Source organism: Cuculus canorus, chromosome 12 (genome assembly GCF_017976375.1).
Source record: "Cuculus canorus isolate bCucCan1 chromosome 12, bCucCan1.pri, whole genome shotgun sequence".
Lineage (NCBI taxonomy): Eukaryota > Metazoa > Chordata > Aves > Cuculiformes > Cuculidae > Cuculus > Cuculus canorus.
In genome coordinates, this window is record NC_071412.1 from 5,144,913 (window position 1) to 5,172,728 (window position 27,816).

At 38.8% G+C, this 27,816-nt stretch overlaps 1 protein-coding gene across 1 annotated transcript; it reads right to left on the reverse strand.

Annotated features, from left to right (window-relative positions):
* On the reverse strand, positions 1-27,772 carry CEP152 (centrosomal protein 152). Its single transcript, XM_054078104.1, has 27 exons — positions 27,692-27,772; positions 26,150-26,272; positions 22,893-22,993; positions 22,570-22,636; positions 21,998-22,342; positions 21,348-21,516; positions 20,477-20,617; positions 19,458-19,597; positions 18,962-19,162; positions 17,369-17,516; positions 16,048-16,139; positions 15,107-15,270; positions 14,467-14,674; positions 13,586-13,699; positions 13,328-13,458; positions 13,014-13,142; positions 12,736-12,871; positions 11,335-11,514; positions 10,543-10,815; positions 9,959-10,090; positions 9,029-9,679; positions 7,234-7,396; positions 2,953-3,034; positions 2,763-2,869; positions 1,845-2,001; positions 1,471-1,574; positions 1-1,239 (listed from the first exon to the last, which is right to left on the reverse strand). Exons 2-27 carry the CDS (start codon positions 26,234-26,236, stop codon positions 221-223), a joined length of 5,241 nt encoding a protein of 1,746 aa, XP_053934079.1. The 5' UTR covers positions 26,237-26,272; positions 27,692-27,772; the 3' UTR covers positions 1-220.
* Positions 27,773-27,816: the final 44 nt, after the last annotated feature.

The following is a 27,816-nucleotide window of genomic DNA, read 5'->3' on the forward strand; positions in this document are numbered from 1 at the left end:
ATAATTTATTGAAAAAACTCAAGTATTTTTGCTTTTATTATGAACACACACACAGAGTTTTACAGAGGGCCCTTCAAAGACAATTAAAATGCTTCAAGCAAATCCTAAAACACCTCTAAACATACACAGTACAACAGGTTTTCCTCAATCTTCACACTTCTATTTAAATATCAAGTTATCTTTTTTCCTTCAAATGAGGAATTGGTGGCATCAATTCAAGTTAGAAAGCGGGCGATCTTGCTGAAGAGACTGGGGGCCCCACCCCATTTCTTTCCAAGCACTTGTTGCAGCATTTCCCTACATTTGAATCTGAACGTACATTGAGTTGTGCGACAGTGGAATTTGATTTATCAGAGTTGAAGAATGAAGTATGCTCTGGGTTTATCAGGTGGCCTCTACTGCAAACTTCAGCGCTGCTTTTTGTGCTGAGAATCTTTACATTGCCGTTAGAAATGTCTCTCCAAGAAGTAGAAACATTTTCATCTGCAGGGGAAAACAACCTGCTGTGAGGAAACTCTTTGCAGTGCGCAGTCTGTGCAGGCACATTAGTACCGGGCTTTTGCTCAAGATGCAAGAAGGGCATATCACCACGTTCCAGATGCAGGCTTCCATTCACAGAACTCCATTCACTACAACTTCCTTCATCCCTTTCTGGAGTTTCTTGAAAAACAAATTCCTGAGTTCTTTCAGATTTGGTTTTCCATTTTCCACATGACTGGATACATCTATCTTCTTTCAAGACCATTCTTTCATTCTTGCTCTTAGGCGCATGATGAGTTGGCCCAGAGCTGTTATGGCCATTCGTACAGCAGGGTGTACACCTATCTTCTAACGTTACTTGGAAAGCAGATGGAAGAGCACTCTGATGTGCTGTATTACCAGCAGCACACAAGACTCTTCTGTCTACATTTACAGTGGGGCCATACTTTTCTCTTTTTCCATCTTCATTTGAATACAACTCTGACAGAACATCACCTCTTGAAGCACCATCCAGATTTAGAGAGTTTTTCCTGATCTGATTATTTGAAGTCTCAGATTCATGAAGCATATATTGAGTTTCAGCCTGCACTGCATCAAACTGTTCTCTCAAGTCATGTTTTGAAACAACATTATCATTGGCTTTTCTGGTAATGCTTTCACTACACAATTTGCTTTCCATATAGTTTGACCTAGTCTGAAGTGTGGGATCTGTTTTTGGGTACTCAGCTCCAGGTGGTAGATCAGAATTTAACAGGAGAGCTAGGAGAGGAAGGGAGGAAATAGGTTAATGAGGAAAACGTAATGCTGGAAGAAAAACTAGGTTCTTTTGTGTGTTTAAAAAAAAGAATTGTAAGCACTGTCAAAATAAGCATGTTTACAATTCTACTACCAAGCTTATAAATAAGTAGTACTTCACTTTCCACCCAACTTTTCATCACTACTTGCATTAAATCAATATGATCAAAAGATCAACTACAGAATCCAACATACCTGAGCGGGCAGATTTGCTTTGGGGAATGTGTCGAAGGGGCATTTCAAGTCCTTTAGCCATTGTAGCAAGCTTCCTGGCAGCATTCATTATTCTCTTTTCAGCTCTGCCAAGAAATGCATAAAATGGAAAAAAAAAAGAAAATAAAGTTTAAGGGTAATTCCTTTTTAATTTTGCATTCTTCTTCAAGGTACAGTCAGCAAGAGTTAAAGAACACTGAAAAGCCAGACTGCTCAGCAGTGACTCCATGCTGCTCTGAGCAGACTTGCAAGACTTCTGGTCAGACAGAGTTTTCTTCAAGGTGGACAAACACCTGATCAATGTCTACACACCCCTTTCAAATCCAATGGTAATTTCCAAACATAGTTAAACTTACCCTTCATCATCCCCATTATCAGTAAGAAGTTGTTGAAGGCAGGTTAAATAGTTTTTGTGCATTTTCCGTGCAGTTTCTTGGCGTTCTCTTAAAATCTCCGCCTTAATCATTTCAGCGGCTCGCTTCTTACTTTCACGGATATAACAAAGCATATCACCTACAAACACACTTCATTAGTACCAGTTTTCCCTTAGACGGGGAAAAAGCCAATACCACAAACTGGGATTGTCTAAAAGACCTGAAGCAAGTCAGCAAGGGCCTGGATTTACCTGCCAACATTCCACCCAAATTCTCATGCCAAGTGTTGCCTACTGGATAAATGCCACCGAAGACCAGAGCAGGTCAATATGAAGCACCAGACAGGAATTTAGTTGTCCAATTCTGCTTCTTCAGCAGCAACAGAAAACACTAGGCACAGGGATTTGGGAGGAATGTTGGCTGGTAAAATGCGGGTCTAGGAATTTTGATAGTTGTGCAGCAGATGTTTGGGGACCTGCTGCACTCAAGTAAGACGTAGCACTACACTTAACTCGCTCTCCTCAGCCAGAAGGTTGCTGATTAAGCCAGAGGCAGGATACAGCACAAGAGAAAAGATCCTCCCTCAGAACAAGCTGCAGAGAAGGTGCATTGTTTGCTGGAGAAACAAGATCAGGTCTCAAAATAACACCTTACCACTTTTAAGGACATAATACCACGCAACAAAGCAAGGATGGCACCACAAGCCTTCACTCATCTCAACTGATCTTGGCTAAGATTATGGTGACAATTCTATTTCTCGCACTGACTCTAGTAAGAAGGGAAAATATACTTCTCATGCAATGTAGCTGTCAGATTCCTGTGCAAGTTGGCTGAAGGAGGACGAAGTGACAGAGTAAATTATTTTGCTCTCCTAACTTCAGCTAAGATTTTAGTACTTACACTTAATCTTGCTCACAGTTTTCACGTACTGAGCACGCATTTCTTCCAACCCTTTCAGAGACTCGCAGGATGTACAAGGTTTTGGGACGCCTCCCCTTGACAGTGACCTGAAATGCACATAAGTCACACCGCACAAAAAAAGCAGCCTGTATCTTATAAAAAACCAATCAACTCTCCTGAATTTAAATACCTTGGTGGTGTTCCCAGGTCTTTCAGGCTAGTCGTCACCTCAGAGTTTTCTGCAACTTGAGCTTCTAGAACCTTCTCATTTTCTATGAAAAAAATAGATGAACCATAATTCACTGCACTTCTCTAAATTCAAGTTTATTTCAACAGAAGTTATTACATAAACTGCTGTCTCTGGTATAAGAGCTCGACGTCACAAAGTGTCATCAACAGATGTAGAGTTACTGCAGTAACAAGCACACACAGGAATTGATCACAATATGCTTCAGTGAAGCCTGAATATAAAAGTCATCTCATATGGTAATTAAATAAGATTAAAGCCTTCATATGCCATTACTAACGCCGTGCTGGAGACAAAACTTGAGATAATGGGTGCACATGTAGAGAAAGGATGGGGAATAAAACCACAACAGTTGTTTTGACAAACATTGGAAAAGAATCAGTAATTTGTCAGTTAGCAATTGTGCCTTCCTTGGGGTGGAGAGATAGAAATAAAAGTTGGTTCTTATCATTTTTTTGGTTTGGGGCTTTTTTTAATAATCAAAAGCCAGTATTACACAGAAAGATTGGACTTCCATGCTGAGCTCTGCTCAATGCTACTAAGAAGCATATAAATATTACATCGAGCCACCATAGAGAATGAGAAGGCAGTAGAGGTGAAAAAGCCTGAAGAATAGGACTTCAAGCGGATACTGAAGACTGCTGAAAATGGCATGCACATTGTTCACCTGTAGATCACCTCCCAAAACGTGAAGAACCTTAAAACCTACTGATTAGCTAGGTAATCTAATATAAGGAAAATATTATTTTAAGAAAGGGTACAAGTATTTACCATAACCTTTTACTGATGGATAAACTTGGATAGATCCATGATAATCAACAGCTGATTATCAGCTTTCCTGTTTTAGGAAAGAAAACTAATCTGAATTGAACACCCATGCTCAATGCTGGAAACACCTCCACTGCACCAGGCACAGAAGTTTTCACATGGACTATGACCTAGGGAAAACGGATTGTCACCATACAACAGAGGGCATGTCTTAAACACAAAACTTCCTTCAGGAAGAATCAAGGCTTTTGTGGGTAGAATGTGAGGACCCGAGTCCTGGGAAAGACACAGACAAGTTTCACTTTCTTCCTTCTCTAGGATGACGCACAGGAAAGCAAAAAGCAAGTCATCATCCTGAAGTATAGAGAGAAGCAAGTCATAGCCTTCAGAGATCCTCAATTTGAGGTCCAAAACTCATTCTAGGCATTTGAGAGCTGTATCCGTGATGACCTTCACGACAGCAGTAGCCTCTGTTTTCATTTACAGACCTCTTACTATGCTTCCATCTTTCCTCCAGTCCCCAAGGGAGTTTACATGCTACATGGTTGCAACAAAAGAGCACAGAATAACATTGCGGACACCTGTGCAACTTACTCACCTGGTCTTGCTCATACATCTGCAAGCTGGCAATAACCTTTCCCTTACAAACACAGAGCATTTTACTTATTTCACTGGGCACAAAATTTATTACAGCAGGCAACTGAGACTTCTCATTTAAAAAATAAATAAAAAGAAAAAAAACACACAACACACACAAACCACAGCCTTTGGGAAGTCACCTACTACCTCCCATCTGTTCTCTCCAAGTTGACCATTTGCCAAACCTGCTTACCATGCCCACAGTGACCTTTCACTGAGGCATGCTCAAACAATTCCAAAGGTCTACTGATCCTCAGAAGAGTTTGAGACCTCTCCTGAACCAGGGACTTCAGCAAGTCCAATCACTGCCGTGCTCTAAGGAGAACCTAAAAAATTCCCTGAACGCTATTGTGTACAGCTTCAACTGATTAAAACACTCCAGGGAGAATTATTCTCTTATTCAGTCACCAGCATGCTTTCCTTCAGAGAAAAATAATTTTCTGTTCTGCTCCTTGAAACAAAGACCTCTGCTGATTCCAATACAGCTGAATAAGGGGACAGCATTCCTCAGCTACCAGCTGAATGGGAACTGTGCTCAAGATGGTATGTTAAACTCAAATAGGAAAGAAAAAGTTCCTGAACTTTTTCTACAGGATCAAAGTGGAACAAGCTTTCCTCCTACAAATCCTCTCAGAAATTCTTGTTCCTACCAGAGACATATGAACCAATATGAATTCCTCTGAGTGAAAAGTCTACATTCAAGGCCCATAGAGGAAGACTCCACTGCAGGAGTAGTTACAGCTATAGCAAAGGAGTTTACATGCCTTTGATTTTGATACTTTTGCTACAAGGTTTCATCCTCATCCAGATTTTACTATGGCCAGAGACTTCTACCAAGTTAAATAAAGTTATAAAGAATGGAGTCTATTATCCTGAAAGGACAACAGAGATATATGATGCAACAGCATCCACAATAAAACAGGTATCAATATCAAGTCAGATAGTATTGCAGATTGACTAAACTTACAGCCAAGTTTCAGGGAAGTTGAGTCTGTTCACAGAAGGTGATATGGATTTTGGTGCCACTCTGCTCTAGAGGCAGTACAGCTCCAAAGAAGACAGCTAAAGACCTCCCTGGCTCATGCACATTTATAAGCATATGTGTGTATGTGCACACACATGCTTAATCTGTATAAACCTCATAGGCAACAGGATCCACATGTACCCACGTTCAAAGAACATCTGCTATGTGTTCAGTTTTCCTCTAGTCTTTTCCTGATACACACAAGAGTTCTAAGGCAATAATGAATGTTTAAAGCTAAGAGAGTGGGGGAGTTTCTCGAGGAAGAGAAGATCAGTTTGTTGGTGAGGTTTTTTTTTGGGGGGAGGGGGGCTATTTTGGTTTTGTTATGTATACACACACCTCCCTCCCATCCACTGAAAACTAAATGATGCATCAGCCAGCAAGGCAGATCCACTCAGTTTTCTTTAGGTGACTTAACAATCCTAATCCTTGCTAAAAGTTATACATCAACCACTGGACCAAAAAACGGACCAAGTCCTACCCTACTATTTCCAGTGCTCTACTTAATCTCTCTCTTGCTAGGAAAGCATATAACACATTAGTCTACTTAAAATAATCACAAGAGGCTGAAACCCTCTTAGAAGAAGCAGCAGCAGCTATCAACTCATTGAGCCCCCATAGCCTCAATGCACTCGTATCAGTGATGATTTGAGTTTTCAGTCAGTGACATGAGACTTGTAGGTCGAATTTTTTTTTTTTTCCCCTTGAAGAAACATGCAACAGTCAAGTTGGGTGTTTTGGAGTCAGCTGAGAGACTCTCCCAGCTGGGAAGCCCCACATGTGGCTGTGTCTGGTTAAGTTAAAAAATTCACAAAGACTGGGCTACTTCCAGGAGAGCAATGGCTGCTCTCTGTAGCCAGGACAGGCAGCTCTAGAGACAGAAGAGCTGCACTGCCTGTATTGTTTTGTATTAATAAATGGTTTGTTATTTTGGTGTTGAAGGAATTCAAGCCACGCTATAGGCATAAAGCCAAAGACTCTCTTGGGTTTTCTTGCTTTATGTTTTTCGGTTGCGTAAGAACTCAAACTAAACAGAAGGCCCCAGAGAGATTTCTCTGCCTCCCATGAAGTTCTTACCCAGCTACAGTGCCTCCAGCTTTGCCACAGTACATGTGATGGTTTTGGGAAAAGCTTCAACGCTAAAGTAAATCACCCAGGGATTCACATTTTTTCAACTACATTCTTGATCCAAAGAAACAGAAAAAAAATACCATGCCAGGTGAAGTATAACCCTTGATGCAACAGTATCTTTTACACAAATGCAGACTTCCTCGTCTTGTCTAATACCAAGAGCAAATAGTATAACTCGATCATTAAAGCTCTGATTTAGTATCTTTCATTTACAAGACAGTTTAAAACATAGCTTGCTCATCATGATCAACACTGGATTGCTTATGAGCTGTTACACACCTGAGGCATTAGTGTTCACATCCACAACACCCATGGAGTATTTACACCTGCAGCACATAGAGCAGTTTTCTTTACTCCTGAAGAATGGCCTTCAGAAGCAGAAAGTTACTAGCATTTAACAAAATCAAACCTGAAAGCCTAGCATCAAATCAGTAAGCTGAAGACCAGTACCTTTTGTTGCATGGTTTGTGACTTTAACACAGTACAACCTTATGCAACATCAAATGACCTTACAGTCAGAAGAAATGCATCTTCCTTTATCACCCAAATACTCACTAATTAACTAACTTCGCATTAGAATTGTCTGTCAGGCATCTGCTTTAAAAGACTGCTACTAAGAACATTAATTTGATGATTTCCCAGACTAATACCAAAACAAATACCTTTGTCTGTTCCAGTTTCCTGCAAGGGTGGCTGTCTTCTCAGCCTCCTTTGCACTGTCGCAGGGTGCACAGCAGGTCTTCCCATGTCTCCAGCTTCTGTTTCACCACACTGCAGGCAACAGTGTGCTTCTTTATTCATGACACTTACCAGCTCTTCGTATTTCTGCAATTGAAAAACACTTCCTGAAAACCCAACACATAGCAAAAAAAGGGTGTTCCACACTAATAAACTAATACATAGCGAAAAAAAAAAGGGTGTTACACAAAGTAATAAGTAAAAACAAGCAACCCTGGCCACCAAGTAGCTTTAGTAATTGTAACACAGGTGCTTTAAACTGACAACAGAACTGTAAACAGCAGTTCAAATTTGGAGGAAAATGTGTATTCTAGCACAGAGAAGTTTTACCTTGTGTACTTCACTGCAGAAAAATACCCGGCTACCTTAAATTTTATTTTGGAAATGTTGGTATCCCTTAAGATTCCAGAACTACACAGCATGCTTCAATAGTTGGAGGTAAGTTGTTTTTTAAAAGGCATATATAACCAGCAGAAAATGGGCTTGGACCCATTTAGAGCTTCTGCACTACCATGGGTAGCAGAGGGACAGAAACTTAGTCTAGAAAAATACAACTTCTTTTTTAATTGTTATTAGGGTAGCATAAGAGAGGACATTACTAGAAATTACAAAGATTTCACTAAATAAGGTGCGTCAAGCCAACCAAGAGTGAGAAGTTCAAAGGCATATTAAAAACAGTTTACCAAGAGACATTCATCTATTACAGAAGGAGCATCAGGCATAGGAAAAAACCTTCCAATTCTCGTTACCATGGCAATACTAGTTTAAAAGATTACTTTCTGAACAGAAACATATTACCACTAAAAAAAGTGTGACATTGTTGTGAGAAATCACTTCATACTAATTTTCCCCCATCATACTTTTTCTTGAAAAATGAGACAGTTTCTTTCTCTGTCCTGTTCTTGGATAATTCCCCGACTGCTAAATTCTGGGTGGCAACGCCACTTCCAGTGGGATTCTCTCTATAACCAAAACCTTACACTGCATTGCATTGCAAAAAGAGTAACCTGCTAAAAAAAACAGAAACACAAGCTTTTGGACAGAATTCTACTCAGTCCCAAACTTCTCTAAAAGAGAGTAGGATGTCTCCCCTCATTTGGGCAGATGTGTTGAAAAGGATTTCCTAGAGCCACAAGTTAAACAGAAGCATTATTCCCCAGACAGATCAACTAGTCAATTACTCAGTTCTACTACAGATAATTTGCAAAAAAAAAAAGGATTGACCGTTTTCATCTTTATTTCTATCAGAACGGGAACAAAAATGAGTAACATGATCCACGATTCCCATCCAATCACCATTACAAACTGTTAAATTTCTCAAAGAAAAAATAGCAGATATTCAAAAATCTAAATTGGGTCTTAATAATATCAGCCACCCAAGAAGACACAATGAGCCTTCAACAGGCTCCCAAACTTAAGATGGTGGATTTATCGATTTAATTTACAAGTCTTAGCATTAAAGAATGACTCCTAACCCGGATTTCCCCTCTTTAAAGATTAAAGGTGTCAAAGCCACACCTATCCTTTCCCTTTTCACTTGCTAATGGTAGATTTAGCCCTCTTTTACAGTTTTAGAGAACTGTTGTTATGAAATAACCCAAATGTTAGATTCTCTGATTCTCAGGATTACATAGATATTTTATCCTAGGAGAAGACAGGTATGAGGCTGACTTCTCAATCCCTCTTCTGGTTGGCAGTTAAAATTCACAGAAATATTACCTCTTTCCATTCTTGCTCTTTGTTTTCCAGAATTGTGTAAACTGTTGTTCTGTAGGCCTTTTGTAAGCAAGCTTTCAGTTTGTCTTTGCACTGAGGGTTTAATTCAACATGAGTGTCAAAACACTCATCCTTCCAAGAATGCTTAGGATGTGTGCACTTGACTAGTTCTTCGTGGATTTCACTCAACAAGTACTGGAGTTCAGTCAGAGTCTTCTCCTCATACAGATTAATTTCATCCTGCAGTCTCTTTGTTTCCTGAGCCTCCCATTCTCGCTGCTTTTGGTCGAGCAACACCTTTATTTCTGCCTCTTTCTGAACAGAGAGATCATTCTTCTGCTTTGCAAGATCCTCCTTTGCTGTTGCAAGTACCTCTTTAATTCTGTTTTTATGATCATCTAGGAAAGATCGGTAGTCTCTCTCGTTTTGTTCTTGTATCTGCAGGATTTCTTCTTGCTTTTCTTTGTTCCACTGAGCATGAGCTTTTGCTAGTTCAGCTTTGATGGCTGCAGGGATTTCTTCTTTCTTTAGCTCCAATTCCTTCTTGAGAGAAACTACTTTTTCTTCAAGTTCTTTAATTCTTGGTCCAGATTCCTCTGTACTCTCATGTTCTTTTTTCCATTTCTCTTCAGCAGCTGAGAGAACTAGGAATAACTGATGAATATAGAACACAGTCACTACGAATATATGCATACATTTATATACACATAAAATATAACCCTGGGTCATTATCAATCTACTGGAGATGACTTGCAAATTATTTAATAAAATATAATCCTACATAGGCAAAAAGCCCCTATCAGAACCAGAGTACACTAGAAACATCTCTCCTTAATGATTCCCCACCTATGTCTGCATTCATTCCTCAGCAATATATGGGATATAGGAGACTGAACAGTTTATAAATACACATATATAAGTATTTGGGGCTACCTGCTTTGCTGCAGTCTCTTTGTGTTCTTTTTCCCATTTTTCTTGTTCTATCTTTAGATTTACTTTGTACTCTTTGAGGTCTGTTAATTCTTGCAGCCACCTGGCACGAGCTTGGGTTAAAGCTGCATTTACCTATAAGTACATAAAAAAACCTACTTCAGTCACCACCACCGAACACATTTTTATTACTATTTTTATGTAGCAGTGAAAGACCAGACTTTAGCTTGGACTCTTTATGTTTAAGGAAATGAAAATAATCAGACAGCAGCATCTGATGCATTTCTTGATGCAGAAATGATACCAAAATGATGACTATTAAATTAATTTTTCTTAACAAAATGGTATCAACTTCAAGCAATTTTTGCTCAGCTCTGTTTAAAATGCCTGTAAAACTTGTCCAACTGTGTGAAATATTAATAGCTAGAAAAAGCAATGCTACAGCTTCTTCAGAACTTCTTTTCTTTTTTTACAAATGTATTTCTCTTATACTAAACAGATAGTGGAAGAGAACACATTTTTTCAGGTGACTTAGTTGCATAAGGCAGTTTTACAGGCTCCAGGCAGACAGAACAATTATTTGTTACCTGGCTGGTAAGATTTTTACGGTATTTATTTTCCAGTTCTATTTCAAATTCTTTTAAGGCCTCTTCAGAGGCCATTTTTTCTTTCAGAGCCTTCTGGATCTGCAGCCTTTGGTCTTCAACAATCCGTTCTATCTCTGTAGCTGACGCTTCATCCATAACTCTCACTTGGTCAGTTTGGCTGCTGCAGTCATTACATTCAACTACAGTTCTTCTAATTTCTTCCAGCCTACTTTGCCATTCTCTTTCTATTTTTGCAAAGACTTGTTCTTTATTCTAGGGAAAAAAATACTTTTTAAGAAAATTTCCCTAGCGTCTAAATAATTAGAATTTCACTGGTATTTAACAAACAAACCCCTGTTTACAACAATAATCTTCTCTAACAGAAAAACTATGCTCAGAGAGCACTATGGTGAAGAAGAAGTTGTTTTTCCTTATCATGACAGATTTCTTCTATGGGATAGGATAGACACACAGGACTTTTATATGATAATGGAATGCAACAATAGAAAGCATAACCACTCATCCAGGGATCAGGGTGGGAAATTCCAGCATGTTACCAGCTGTGACATTCAGGACATTCTGCATGTCACTTAACAACAGGGGGGTTTCAAAATCTTAAGCACGTGTAATACATACTGACTCCTTCAGAGGTTCCTAAAGTGACAGACCACTAAAAGCCACCCCAAAGGGCAGAATAAGACCGCATAAGTCTGTTGTCAGAAGGAGAACTTCTATGTAGATAAATAGATGAACAAAAAAAGATTTGAACCTGCCCTGGTCTATATTCCACACCTCTTTTTCTTCCTTCTCCCAGCGAACTTTAGCTAGTGCAACTTCCTCTTCAACCTGCTGTTCTTTTTCTTTCAACCACTGCTTCTTTGCTGCCATCATAGAACTATTGTGTTTCTCTTCAAGTTCATTCCTCAGAAGCTTAAGAGAGTTTTCTTTTTCTTCTAGTAGCTGTTTCTTCAGCTAGAAAAAATAAATAAATACATTTAACATATTCTCCAAAGCATAAAAAATTGCTCTGGTACCAAGGGATGAGAATACATGACAGACATGATGAACTGTTTAGAGCCTGTGCACCCATCTTACTGGTGACACCAGAACAGAGATTCAGCTCTCTAAGGGAGGTGTTTTAAGGCATTATACTAGAGGTTACTATAGGCTATGTCGTTAAAATAAGTTTTCTTAGCAAGTGTCTTTATTCCCAGCATACTTTGAGCTGCTCCATTTTACTGTACTTGCTCAGCAAGACAGTTGACCTACTTTAGTAATTTCACGCCGATATCCTCAGAAAAGCAGAGGTTTTAATCAACATAGCAGTCTGAATTCATTTTACTTAAAAAAAAAAACCACTCAGTGCTTTCAGATCTATTTTATATATGGATAATATATGATAGTTATATTTGGGCCTCTTGCTACAAGAAAGACACAGGAGCTGGTTCGTGTTCAGAGAACGGTAACAGAGTTGGTGAAGGGCCTGGAGCACAAGTTGAGGAGCGGCTCAGGGAACTGGTGCTGTTTAGTCTGGAGAAGAAGAGGCTGAGGGGAGACCTTATCACCCTCTACAACTGCCTGAAAGGAGGTTGTAATGAGGCGGATGTTGATCTCTTCTCCGAAGTGACAAGTGCTAGGATAAGAGGAAATGGCCTCAGGTTGAGATTTAGATTGGATATTAGGAAATATTACTTCACTGAAAAGGTAGACAAGCACTGGAATAGGCTGCCTGGGGCAGTGGTTGAGTCACCATCCCTGGAGGTGTTTAAAAGACACGTAGATGCGATTAGGGGCATGGTTTAGTGGTGGACTTGGCAGTGTTAGATTTACAGTTGGACTTGATGATCCTAAAGGTCTTTTCCAAACGATTCTGAGAAGAAAACTTGTATTGTCTTTCAGGTTTCTGGAAAATGTCTCATGAATGTGAAACCTCACACTGCTGACTGAACAGGGATCAAAAATCAAAATTAAGAAAGTCGACTATGTGAAAATGAATAGCTATTTGAAATACTTTACAATATATTAAACCCCAAAATACAACAGCAAGTTAATTTAACAACCAATAGGTCACCTATTCATTTTCTAATACAGCTGCCATCTCTTCCCCTAATAGAGACAAAGTTAAATACTTACGGATATTACATCTTAAAAACAGTGTGAAGTGATACGGTTTATAGGTATTTCCATTATTACCTTTTCTTCTTTGAGCTGCTGCTCTTGCTCAAATTTCTGCCTTAAAGTAGCTTCCAAGGCATCCTTTTCTCCACAGACTCCAATATAACATTCCTTCACTGTAGTCATCTCTCTGTTCAGCTCCTCTATGTTAGACCTTCACAGGACAGATTATTTATTATCAATTAGTCTTTACACTCACAGGACAGCAAGTCTGTTTTACAAAAATAGTGCAATTAGAACTGAGGGCCAGATATGAAAAGCAAAAGTTTAGGTAAAAGTGGAAAAAATGGTCTTACTTTAACTGCGAAATTGTCTCTTCATAAGCTTGAATAAGCTGCTGTTTTTCTGCAGCACATCTTTCCATCAGATCTTTCTCAAAATGTGCTTTTGTATCCTCATGATGCTGCTGATAAGTCCTTTCACATCTAAAATTTCAAGGAAGGAAAAGAATGCCTAGGTTTCTTCCCCTTTTTAAAGTAGGTTCAACTCCTCCATAAGTAAGAAACTAGGTTTCTAATGCTGACCTCTTCTTGTACCAGACAGCTGGTACAGGTTTATAAGCTCAGGCTAAAATTTCACAAATAGAACTAAACTGAGTTAACAAACTTACCTGTCAATGGCTTCTTGTTTATCCTGATCAAAATCCTGAACCATCATTCTCATCTGACAACAGAGATCTTGATTTAAATTTTTCAGTTTTTCCTCATTTTCTTTCAGTTCTTTAATAGTCAAAGTATGGTTCTGGACAAACAAGGGTCAAGTAACAGGCAGGTTGTAAACAATCTTTTCTAGTTGCAGCTTTTAGCACAGAGGGATTTTTTTTTGGTGGTGTTTCTTTTCCTAGGGATAAACACCATCTCCATCTTACCTCAACTTCTTGCAGCAAAGTTTCATTAGCCTTTCTGAGTCTCAAAACTTCTTCCTTAAGATTATCAGAAGCTGAAGAACTGGCCACCAAAGTATCATTCCAGTTTGTGACAGGCTAAAAATAAACAAGAGTAAGATGTCAAAGCTGTCAAAAAAACCTTGTACTTGGAAAAAATTAAAAAAAAAAAAAACCACAAAGGAAATTATTGCACTGTTATACGAGATGAATTCTTGAAACTCATATCATCGTGAAGGATTAAATCAGCACACACACAATGTGTTTGCAAGCTGAATGACTATTATCATCCGAGAGCACACTTCTCAAGCATATTATATTCCTCTCCCACATCCAAGTCACAATGTATAGATTACAAGAGCAGATGTTACAAGTCTGATCAATTTATAGAGCTAAGGTACTAACGAGGTGGAGAGAGATGCAATATCAGATATTCCTTGTTGATCAAATTACGCAGTGAATGCTCTCTGACGGTGATCTGTTTAATGGTCTATTTGTATAACCTAATGATAATATCAGCTTTCTCGGTGAAATTACAAGGTCATTTTGTCTAAAGAAAATCTACTTTCAGCAATCAGATTTAGTTCTGAGAAACACAGACTGGCCATTAAGTGCTATCAAGCAAGTAAGCACCCTACCAGAACCTACCTAATAACACACACGCTGCCCAAGTTCTGCCATTCATATTTGTTTCTTTTCCACCAAAGATACAAATAATGTATCATCCAAAGACAGATCTATGTAGTTGCTATGAATACTCAACTGTGAGTAAATTCTTTGGCCCATTTTCATAAGAAATGTAAGTGTTGGTTTCATTCATCAAAATCTAGTGCATCTAGTTTTAAAAAAAGTGTAAAAGAACAAACCTCTGACTCTTTCGACGCTTTTTCCACTTTCAACAACTGTTTGTATTCCTCTAATGTCTTCTGGCAATCTTTAAGATCATTTTGTAACTGAGTAATCTGGTTTCTCTTCTTTTTATTACTACTCAACAAACGTTCCAACTCAGCTTTTAATTCTACAATAATTTCATCTTTAGAGAGCTCTTTATCCATGTCTCTGTTCAGTAGTGCACTATTAGGGAAGGTATAACCAGTTCAGTAGTTAAAAGACAAAAAACATTTATCTGAAAGGTAGCAGCAGCAAAAAGAAGAGCAATTAATGCTACCAGAAATACAGATGTATAAGAGGTAACAGTAAAAAGAACAAGAGAACACGAATACAAAAGCCATATACTTTTCATCAAGTTGCAATTAACGTACAGAAAACAACACAAAGAACAGCAACATAGTCCCTATAAAATCTGAAGATCCATTAAGCAGCTATTAGGCATCCAATATATGGTATTTAGTTGTTCCCCATTTCCCAGATTACCTGGCAATACAAACAGTATTTCAAATCTCTACCAAATACTACATATTGATCCAGTAAGACCATCTTTTACACATGACCTTTATAATTTCATGAGGATTTTAGATTTTTCTTTCAGTAAGAGCAACTCAATACCTGGAGAACTTTAGTTTCTTCCCACTGATTTTCTTAATTCCCAAATTGACATAGGAATCACTCAGATTCGCTGGCAGCTCTCCCTCTGCGTCATTCAAAATGACTCCAAGCTTGGCAGCAGATTCATACAAAGCTATTTCTTCCTTCAGTTCCATTAATTCTTCCTTGAAGAGACAAAAATATTACACTGAGCAGAGAAACTTCAAGCAAAGTTATCAGGCCTGTGACAACCCTTCCAAAGAAAACAAATACATAGAACTATTATTTCTAAATATAGTTGTATTCAGCTGTATTTACTTGAATCATCTAGCATTAGCTTTATTTACTTATACTATCACTTTTGATACCTCTAGGAAAGCATATGTTAAAACTACAAATTAGTTAAGAAATATTTTCTTTTGCTTAGTATATTCTATCATTCTTATTATAGTTCACATATGAAGCAAAGTATTATTTCTTTGGCTTTTACTTCTTTTCTCCTGCTGCTCTTGTATAGTAAAATGGATGACAACAAAAAAGTACATAGCAGGAAAAACAGCCTATTATGTTAGTACTTATTGGGATGCATAATTTCCAAGATTATTTAAGCAGCTTGAGTCAAATATATCATTCCCTTTTGCTGATAAAAGGTAAATTTCAGAACGTATCTCCAACTATCCCTATAGTCTAAGTTATAAAATACCCAGCAGATAGAATTTACGTTCTTCATTTTCCGTAGGCAGGTTAGATACATGTGTATCAGATTTGTACTGATACACATGCCTCGCTGTGTTTTGAAGAGGGGAAAAAAGTCCAACATACAACACTGGGAGATGAAACAGTGAAAGAAGATGAGCTTGTTTCACCAAAAAATAAAAATAGTTTCAACCAACCAACCTCTTAGCTAAAATGCCCACTCTCCTAAAGCCAAAACAGTAAAATATTTAATAAAATAAATTTACCTGCAAAGCCTTGTTCATGTTATTGCTTATCAGGTGCGCAGACTGAGCCTGCTGCAATTGAAATCGTAACTGATTTGTCTCCTGCATGGAGCCTATTGCAGGAAAGAAAAGGGAGACAAGAGCAAGTCATAAATATGCAAGAAAGAGTATGCAATCTGAAAAAAAGATCACAGTTCAAAATAGCAATGTTGATTCTGGTAATAGGCTTTAGTTCGTTTCAATTTCCCTGAGCTTATAACAGAAAATACAAAAAAGGCAGGCAAGAACACTTCTGCATGAATTGAGCTGGTGAAAGACACAACAGGTCTCTGATTCAAACTGGAATTTGTTTTAAAGTTTGGGAACTTCCATTTGCTTTATTTTTTTTCAGAATTTTTATTAGTGGCTTTAAAATAAAGACCATGAGGAGCAAGATGTGCAAAATGTTTATTTTTCTTGTAGCTCACCAGAAATAAAAATGGGCTTATGCAATTGTGCCAGAAGTTTAGCAGGAACAGGATCACCTTCCTCCTAAGGTGAAACACTTGACTTGATCAGTTTACCAGTGTATTACTGCTTTAAGGTATTTGATGAATGTAGCACAGAAAAAATATGGCATTTCTTTAACTGGCAGTTGCACTCTTTAAATATCTTATCACATTTATAATTACTTGTTTACTGCAGAATACAGATTCAATAAGGTTTTTCTTTTCTCTATCATGACATTCAAGATCTCTAGAGAAATTTTTCTTCCAGACTACCTCAGTTCTCAAACAGAACATTTTCTTAAGTTATGATCCAGGAAGACAGACATTTTGTTTAGTTAAGATGTTTGGATTCCATGAAAATAATTCAATGCGTAAAGGTAGGCACAAATCAAATACACAAAGAGCAGAGTATTTCACGTACTTTTCCTCCTGATATACCAGCCTCTACTCACAAAAGCAATTATTTTCTTATTGAGATTTGGATTTAGAATGGTAATTGAAGTCAAATGCCTAACACAAAAGTAAGCAGCTTGCTCATAAAGGCCAAAACTAATTTTACGCAGCACAAAATGAATACAAAAATAGGTTGATCGTTGTTGTTTGGGGGTTTGAGGGTTTGGTTTTTTTTTGGTGAGGCAGAGATATTTGACTTATTTTATTTTTATTGTTTTTTACACTTCAGTCTAGGCAACTAAACCTCATTAAGTCTGACTAATGCACTGCATAGAAAACAGTCTAGTACACATTTAGCTTGATGTTTATTCCATTTCAACAGGAATATAGATGCGTAATTTCATATTTCAAAAAATTGGAGCTATTTCTGCAAGGAAAGAAAGTATGAGTGAAAGGCTGACCTGTTTGTAGTAAATTTGCACACTGCTTTTGGCTTTCTTCTAGGCTTCTTGTCAGTCGATTGATTATTTCAGTTTTTTCACATTTTGTTTCTTCCAGCATTTTTTCAAGTTGCTTAACATGCTCTCCTAGACTTTTGCAAAGCTCTTCCTAGGAAGAGAGATTATTTTTACTCATGTTACAAACAGCTAGCCATCTAGGACAGTTTTGGATATAGAAGGACTCAATACGTACAAGAGATAGGAGAAAAAGAATCAGAAACCTAAAGGGGTAGAGGCCAGCTATATCAATTACTGTACAAACACTATCCTTGGTTGACAAGTCATCTCTCACAACAAAGTGAAGTTTTCACCAGGAAACAGTAAGTACGCTCGCATAGAAACATACGTGGATGTGAACAGTTCCATACTTCCTAGGGCAGTTAGTTTACAGCATGTCAGACTATCCCCCTATAATCGATGACAGTCTCCTGAAGAAAAATCAAACCTTCATAATTTATACTAAGGCTGAGCTTAACTTAATACAGTCTAACTGGGTTTAAGCCAAGCTAGCACATTCCAATGCTCTGCAAAAGAGGAACGGTACTTTTTTCACATGCTATACAAAGCACACCTTCACATGGCATTTCTCAGTTACCTACACCGACCCACGAGCACAGTACCTCATCTTTACACCTTTTAACTTTTCTATTTCCTCTTGAAAACAGATCTCTCTCTAAATACTCCAAACCTACTACCACAAAGAACTTTTCTTGCAGTAGAGACAAAGCTGTGTAAGCTATATTGTGGTATTAATAGACAGAAATTTAGCAGTGCATTTTTGTTTCCAAGCAAGAGCTAGTTACCTTTGCAAACTTACAACTCATTTTTTACACGTATTTGAGACAAGACTTACAGGCTCAGAATTAAAGTAATTTAATTCCATTTCCTTCTGTGATAAAAGGGGATAATTTATTAAGGTTGCCAAGACTACCTTGCTTGAATATTTCCAATAGTGTAACAGACTCTTATTACATATCAGGTAGAATAATTTTAATAATCTCTATAACCTTACGACACAATCCATATCACACTCCATCCTAAAGCCAGACTTTTTTCCCCTTCTCTCTCCTTTTAAACCTGTACTTCTAAAATAAAGTGATTGCTCAGTGGTTAGGAGTCCTTGATCATTTTAAGACTAAAGCCTGGTGACAGACTGTTTAATAAACAGCTTTTCTTGCAGCAAAAATATCGCATAATTTCTCAATTAGTTCTTTTTTTTCCCCCCCTCAGATTTATTTGCCAGTACTCTTTCAAAAAGAGATTGCACACAGAATGAAAGCTCAAGAGAGAAACTAAGACAATGAATTTCTGCCTCCTCTGCATCTGTTATGAACACACACACACAATTTGAGCTCACAACTGCCTGGAGATGTTTATAAAAACACACCACATATGCCTCATAATATCGAGACTCATGTAGCACTTCCTTTCCATTTGCTTAGCACTTCCAGAAGGAGTTATCAGAATTACATGTCAAGAAGTGCAGTTTAGGAAACATGGGGAGCTCTACAGCCTCTCCAATACAGTACTTGGCATCCTAAAAGAACCTCTCACCTGTTCTCGGAGTGCCGATGTTGTAGTATCAAGTTTCTGCTCTAATGACAATACTTGCTTTTCATACTTCTGCTTGAGTGCTGAAACAATGGCCTCGTGTTGTTCTCTGGCTCGCTGAAGGGCATCGGATCGCTGAAGTTCTAAGAGCTGCTTCTGCATGCTTTCCATGGCTACCTCTGCCACTTTGGATTGCTTCAATATCTGCAGGTACAGTATTAGAGTAGCTCCCAGTTAGACATATTTCTGTTTTGCACCCATATTCTGTGTGTCAGTTCAGCTTTTTTGTGCAAAAGTTGCTAAACGTCTCCAGTTAATGCCTCGATTTCAATGCAAGCTATTTTCCACCAATGCATCCTATTCATTCATTACATATTCAGCTTTTGCAATGATCTTAAACAGTGTTTCAAGAGACTACCACTTATGTTTAATGCAAATGCACCACAAATACAACTGTGGAGATGTTCCACAATAAACAGGTTAAATACATTTAGAATACCTGCTCCTCATTGGTAGTAAGAGTCTGAATCTGAGTTTCAAGGGCCTTTATTTGACCTTCAAGATGCACTTCCCGTTCCTTTCCATTCTGGTAGAGTTTTTGAGACTCGCAAAGACTAACAGCCAAACCATCCTTTTCATCTTGAGAGAGACATAATAATTGTGTGAGACAAACGGCCAGCCACCCAACAACCTCATGGAATGCGACTGTTGAGTTCCCCTGCACTACAAAACCATTCACTATGGGCCCTCTGTCTCATACTCGGACACAGCAAAAACATTCAGTGAAAACAAGCCCCATTCTGTCAGCACTAGGAACCAGCAATATTCCCTGCACCACTTAAAGAGAGAAACAAAATAATTCCCCTGGAGGAAGACCCAAGACACAGCAAAATGGTAAACAGCTGAAGTTTTCTATCCCCTTTGCTCCTTTTGCCTTCTAAATACTTTCAGCTCACAACTCCTTTTTGTGTGTTCCTATAGGAAAATGGAGACCAAGACAACCACCAGTTTCCACCGCAGCTTAGATCATTTTGGAAGAGCTTCTCTCTACATACAGTCCAGCTCGTTAAACCAGATAGCACAATAAAAAACCAAAAAAACATTTTTTCATAGAGATACACTTCTCCTATCGGAGTTTAGGTTTTGTTTGGTTTTTTCAATTTCAGTTTCTGTTGGTTGCTGGGGTTTTTTTTTTTTTTTTTAAACTTTAACACACCATTTTGGTGATCTTCTCACTTTTCTGTACATTTTTAATAGCTGGCACATGGGGACTCTGGAATACAATGGTGGTCTAGACAATGCAATAGAAGTTAAGGTAGTTATGCAGTCAGGCACTGATTCAGAGAATTTTCTGTAAAACAGTGTCAAGAGAGAGAGTTAGGTCCACATAAACCCAGATCAAGTTTATAAATGTTATTATTACCTTCAGAGACACCACCTATATCAAAGTTTCAGAATAAAAATTGGCCATGTATGAATGAAATCTAAGAACTGGAGATCTGTACAAAAACATTTTACCTTTGACCATTGAAAGCTGATGATTCAAATACCTAATCTGCTGTGCACTCTTTTCTAGCTTTTCATTAAGTTCTTCCAGTTGTCTCGCTCTTGCTTTATTTAGAACTTGAAGTTGAAGAATCTGCATATTTTCTGAAGCATCTGCCAAATTTCAAACAGAATACAGACAAGTCAGCACAGTCAATTAACGAAGAAAGTCATGGTTGTAAAAGCAATTCCTGCCTCCAGACACTTCTTTCATACAGTGCCAAATTCACTGTTAGTTCACAAAATCACATAGGTTTTTAATCCATGTTTGACTCACATCACCTGAGTTGCAATGGCTGAAGAATGGTAGAAACTAGCAATGCAATTCAAACCTAAGAGCAAGCCCAGGCAAATGTTTACGTGTTGCAAATTCACACAGTCTTGTGGCAACTATAAATTTTCAAGATGTCTAACAAACAAAACAGTTCTGTTATTTGAAATGTACTTAACAGAAAAGCCCGATGTAGCACCAAGCAAAGTACGTTTCCTAAGGTACAGCTAGTCATTATCTTCCAATATTAGAAACGATACAAAGTGCAAGCAAGACTTAAGACCAAGCCTTCAGAAATAATTTCGTTCAGTCTCACCAGTCAAAACTGCATTGTTAATAGCCTGACACTCAAATATCTCAGTCAAATGAAAGCTGATTTCTAGCTAAAGTGGAAAAAGAAAACCCAAACCAAAACAAAATGTAAGCTTAGAGCAAAATAAAAGATCATAGATATCAACATATTTTTAGCTGTCCTCTTACTGAAAATCTACTGAAATCAACAAGTTTTCTGCTGCTGTTTTCCAGTGAACTTTTCACACAAACTTATTGCAAGTCTAAACAGCAAACACTTACTTTCATGACTAACCAAGAACTCCTGTTCCAAGTCTTCAAATGCCTCATTTCTTCTGGTTCCTTCTTCCATTACAGGAATTTTTTGATGAATGCCATTTTGGTATGGTTTATAAGTCACTTTGTAAGATTCTGGCGACTGGTCATGCACAATGTCAGTTGCAATGAACTGCTGTTGTGACAGTATGCGCATGAGAGGAAATAAATTAAAATTATAATTGTAGTCTTTTTTGATGAAAATACTCTTTGTTTTACAGGCTGGCAGGAAGAGCTCTAATGGCTCTTCATTTTCAGGCTCCAATCCAGCTCATCATTTAAGTGTAAGAGAAATTTTCATGAAAGCTTCCACTTTAGGAGAGCAGTGAAGTGTCAACTTCAATAGAGTAAGCACACACTGAAATGAACCACAACCATTTTACCTCATGGAATTCTACCTAGAGAATAGGAGCTAAAGAAAAAACCCCAAAATCATGCATATATGAAAATTTAACACTTTGTTGTTTTAGCATGCAAAATAAGATTACAGAAGCCTCCTATCACCATTTAAACTGATCATAAAAGACTAAAAGCATTTAGAAATATTACTACCAATAGTTAAAGACGTGTGAAAATTTTTCCAAAAGAGACAGAAAATGCATCAGCATATGAAATACCTTAACATGTTCCTTTGGAGCATCTGGAAAATTCAGTATTTTACTTTCTGGACTGTTAAATTCTGATTTATGGCCATTTGTATATGGCATGAAGTTTTCTGGAAGATGATAGACATTGTTCTGTTGGTAGCAACTTGGAGCACTAAACTCATCTCCACCAAGATACACATCATTGGGATCCTCTTGACTGTTCTGGCCATAGTAATCTTCTTTAACGTCATATAAATGTTTCTCCTCTTCGTCATTATGCAGGCCGTTCCATTTCTTTCCATGTTTTTCAACATGGTCACTTTGCTGGTCATGCAAGAACTGTTCAGGGTACAGATTTTGCCCTTGTTCATAATCCTGTGAATGGATAAGACAGTTAGAATTGCTCTCTCAAAATGCAGATTTTCCCCCCCATCCTTCCTTTTTTCTCAGGTTACCATCCCTCAAGTTAGAAACGTTTCAAATGAGTAGCAAAACACGTCACCTGCATGAAAAATATTTCTTTAATGAATTTAAATAATATTTCGGACATTATTACAAACAAATACATCGTACTGATTACAACACTGCTCATGCAAGCTTACATTTTGAGGATCACTTATCAATGGATGATCATTCCACCTTCCATCATGATTCCCAGGCTCATGTGATCTGGAGAAAGACAAGCAGCTTAACTACATACTTATAATTTCAGGGGGATTAAAAAGAAAAAAAAAACCAAAACAAACAAAAAAACCCCATCTATTTGTTAAGTGGCACCTGGCTTGTTCCTCATGGAACACAAACCATACTGCAAACTGCACTACAGCCCCCCCTTGGATTGCTTTTACACACTTAATCAGCTCAAATCTTGCTCTATTCTCAAAAGCACAACATAAACAATAAAAAATGGTGCAAAATGCCTTACTCCTCCTCAGCCTCATGAATGCTACAGTCTGAATAGCTGAAGAGTTGATCTCCACTGTCCTCCAGCATATCATGCGGAAGGTCTGTCAATAGTTGTTGCAACTGAAACAGAACAAACAACATTCCTTATATGCTTTTTCAAAAGAATGCATACAAGTTCAATCCAAAGAGAGAAACAGGTGAAACAGGCCACTTGCACAAAAGCCTGTTTTAATTCCTCCATTGAAAAGTTCACAACACTAAAATTCGCAGAGAGACTTATAGCACAACATGCTTGACAGACTAGAGTAACAACCTAACGATTTTTCTGGAAAACTCTTCTTAACAAAACAGCTACACCAAAAAGAGGTAAGGGAAATTCTACCAGACAAACACATCCCAGGACAGACTGCTTTCAAAGAATGATTTGCAAACTAACCATGCCAAGGTTTTTCCTCCATAAACCCCAGGCAAGAGAGATACTGGACATTCAAAATTTGCTCTGAGGAGTTTGGATTGAAATCCATAGAAGAGCTTGCCAGCTAGTGTTACTAGATGCAAGAAGTCATCACTGCCATGATTTGTGTTCTGCTTATCTGTTCAGATGAAGTCACAAAGCAACTGGACACAAACAGAAAAAAATACCACCACTTCTAATTCAGGAAATAGAGCTGTGCCACAAAAAAAACCAAAACAAACAACTACACAACTAAAATATTCCTGAACTTACTTGTTGTAATGATTCCCATATAGAATGTATCTCATCTTCCAATTTTCAGAGAAGCTTGGATATGGGGACAAATATTGGGCTTCTTGTAAATCTGAGCTATGCACTCCCTTATTGGGTGATTAGTGAATGACACAACATATTCAGAGTTATTACATTCAGTTTCTGAACCCATTCTCCAAACTCTCAAAGCAGAAACATACCAAGAGCAGAAACAGAAGCTGCCCCATGCTGTATACCTTAGTAGCTTTTCTTTGTTAAAAAACAAAAACCCACAAACCAAAATCTAACATCTACAAAAAGTTTATTTCAGAGACAGCATGTTTTCTCAGATGCTATTTTAGATGCTGTCTAAGACCAAAGCACAGGCAAGAAGCTAAGAACAACCTTTCTAAATGCCTATAGAACAGAGCACCAAAAGTTTGTTCCTAGAAATTCACTAGTGGCGTGAAGTTTCCCTGTCATTAGAGCACTATCTATGTCTACTACGTCTCGGCTCCAGGAAGTAGGAGACGAAAGACAGCATCATGCACTAAAGATCCCCATTCCTTTGCCCTACTTGCAACCATGGATATACTCAAGCACCAGAGGTTTTCTCAGCTTTGGATAATTAAAGTAAAGAGAAAGCAGCACATACACAGTTCAAGAAACATCACGAGAATACTGTGTCCAGCTCTGTGAATACTGTGTCCAGTTCTGGAATCCTCAACAACAGAAGGATATGGAGCTGTTGGAACAGGTCCAGAGGAGGCTACAAAGATGATCGGAGGGCTGAAGAACATTCTCTATGAGGACAGGCTGAGAGAGTTGGACCTGTTCAGCCTGGAGAAGAGAAGGCTCAGAGGAGATCTTATAATGACCTTCCACTACCTGAAGGGGCTGCAGGAAAGCTAGAGAGGGGCTATTCATAAAGCTTGTGCGGCTAGGACCAGGGGGAATGGGTATAAATTGGAGACGGGCAGATTTAGGCTAGACATTAGGAAGAATTTCTTCACCATGAGTGGTGAGACACTGGCATAGGTTGCCCAGGGAGGTTGTGGCTGCCCCATCCCTGGAGGTGTTCAAGGCCTTGGGCAGCCTGATTTAGTGGGATGTCCCTGCCCATGGCAGGGGGGTTGGAACTGGATGATCCTTAAGGTCCCTTCCAACCCTAACTATACTATGATACTATGAATTCATATTTAAACTTGAGCTCAGCCTACCAGGTTAGCTAGCACAGTCCTCCAGATGTGTGTGGGTAGGGGCTACCCAGTTCTTATGTAAGTGTCAAAGTACTCTCCTACCATGCAGATGTCCCCAGTTTTCAAGAAAATAAACATCTAGCTTGCTGTGGCAGAAAACTTACACAGAAAGTCTTGGATTATGTCTTAACTAGTGAACACAGCAGAGCTTATGTTTTAGCCTCCTTTTAGCAGGCTAAAAATCACTTTCCACTGAAATACCTACAACATGTGGTTTTGTGAATTCCACCTTTCCCCAGTTCAAGTGTGCATGACCTACAAGGATTATTATTATTAACTTATTCCAAAGATGCTGCTTTGTTTATGTGCCCATTGCTTCTCGTCCTGTCACTGGGCACCACTAAAGAGAGCTTGGCTCCATTGTCTTTACATCCTCCCTTCAGGTGTTTATACCCATTGACGAGATTCCCCCTGAGCCTTCTCTTCTCCAGGCTAAACAGTTCCAGCTCTCCTTATAGAGAAGATTTTCCCCTCAACACTCTGAACTTATAATCCTATTTATGCACTCTCGCTCAGTCACCATAATAACCCTGCAATTATTTCACTACTTGTTCTCTTACACAAGCACAACATTCTCTCAAGGCAGAAAGTTTTGGAACAGACATCAGATTCCCTACAGTGTTTGCAACAGCACCTTTCCAAGATGAACAGCTATTATTCTACCACACATTTTTGTGCACATTTGTTTTTACATAACCTACACTCTAGACAATGAACCCCAAATCAAATACTGGGGAGGTTTCCTGACATAAACATGATTTACCACCCTGTAACCAATATGCACATTCTCATTAAACACATTTTGTGGATTTTCTTTATGAAACAAAGAGAATAAAAATATCCAAGGTATTTCAACTCAAAAACAAACCAAAAAAACTCAAGTCATTAGAATATATTTTCTAGAGATCAAAGGATGTAATTTATAAACAGAATTTTACAATTCCGATTTTAATTATTCCTCATTCTTTTCTAACCTAAACCTTTTCACCTCAAATGAAAGAGAACTATTGCTTTCTAAGTATATGCAATATGGGAAAAAGCTGTCAAGAAATACAAGATATCAGCTTTTTGCATTTGATCTACTGTATTGGCAAGGAATAACAGTCTTCCAGACACTACATACAATGTTGCAAAGGTCTTAAGATACAGCATGTCAGTATCTCTTTGCTTTTTACCCCACTTTAGCAAAGCACAGTCTGTACTCTGTTCTGCTCTTACAAAGACAGCATATTTTTTTTTAAAAACTTAAAGAGAAAAGTGGAAGAAGATAGATACATGAGCGTTCAGCTTAAATAAGTTGTTCTTTTTCACCTCTTGTTCTCTTGCATAATCCTCTTGGTCATAGTCTTCATCTTCATGTTGAGTTTGTAGAGCTCCACTATCAAAGTCAAGGGACATTGTTTTCTAATGAGGTTTTCGAATATCCAGCAAAACCTATCACAAGACAGGAAAACATGAATAAAAGCAGAGAGGGGACCAAAAAGTACCACCATCTGTCCTGAATTAAGTAGCCAAACCTACACAAAACTATATTTTTTTAAATAAATATTGCACATTATCTACATCATCCACTTCAGCTTTTGTTTCTTAGTGTATCCAATGCTACTCATTTCTAAGTTAGCCTTTAAAACAGATCATTTGTACTTTTCATATGCTGACATTACGAAACTATTGTCACTTACAACCACACATTATTTTCTTCAAGTTTTATCACTGTATGCTATACAAAGACTGTGAGATATATTGATAATTACAACCACTTTTAATTCTTCATTTATTTCTACACCATAGCTATATTTTGTACTAAATACTTAAAGTATGCTGCTGCTTGTGCATTTGGATAAAGCTGTGATAAGAAAATATGGTGTCATGGAAACAGGAAAAGCATCGTGTCAGTTCCACATTTAACCACTTAATGAGAAGACTCAGACTTGTCTGAACCCAGTTCACAGTAAGCTACAGTGCATAAACGCTGGCCCAAACTTGGTTACTCCCTGATTAAGGGATACTCCCAACAGGCAGGTGTGAATGGGAAAGGACTGATGATTTTACAAACTGGCACAGTCTGAGCACGCAGGTGCAGCACCTGCTGGAGGTTTCACTCAGTACCAGGCAAATTTCATAAGGGCATTGTCCCCAAGTTAGAAGACACAATGTGTCGTTTACTTCCCTATGTTTACAGGACCTGCCTGCCCATGGAAACTCTCCAGTGTGGTTGGTAGGAATCATAGAACAGTTCAGGTTGGAACGGATCTTAGAGATCATAGAATCATAGAATAGTTTGGGTTGGAAGAGACCTTAAAGCCATCCAGTTCCACCCCTGCCATGGGCAGGGACACCTCCCACCAGCCCAGGCTGCCCAAGGCCCATCCAATCTGGCCTGGAACACCTCCAGGGATGGGGCAGACACAGCTTCCCTGGGCAACCTGGGCCAGGGCCTTATAGTGAAGAAATTCTTCCTTGTGTCTAGCCCAAATCTGCCCCTCTCCAGTTTATCTCCATTGTCCCTCCTCCTATCCCCACAAGCCTTTGTAAACAGCCCCTCTCCAGCTTTCCTGCAGCCCTTTCAGGTACTGGAAGGTCGCTATAAGGTCTCCTCGGAGCCTTCTCTTCTCCAGGCTGAACAACCCCGACTTCTAACAACAGAAACACGTGCCTGCGCACCCCCAGAACACTGGTTCTACGGGTGGAAGGGGGGCAGGAAGGGAGAGAGGAAGGAGGGGAGGAGGAAGGGGAAAGGGGGAGGAGGAAGGGGAAGGGAGGGAAGAGAAAGGAGGAAAGGGAAGGGAGAGAGGATGAAGGGGAAGGGAGAAGGGAGGCAGGGGGGTGCAGAGCTCGGCCCCCGGGCCTCACCTGAGCCGCCGCTCACCACAAAGCTGCCCCCCGGGCGCGCGCCCGCGCTCTGAGTGGCAGCCGCACGCACCAACCGCCGCGCGGAGAGCCCGCCCCCCCCAGCCGGGCCTTTCGAAAGCGGGCGC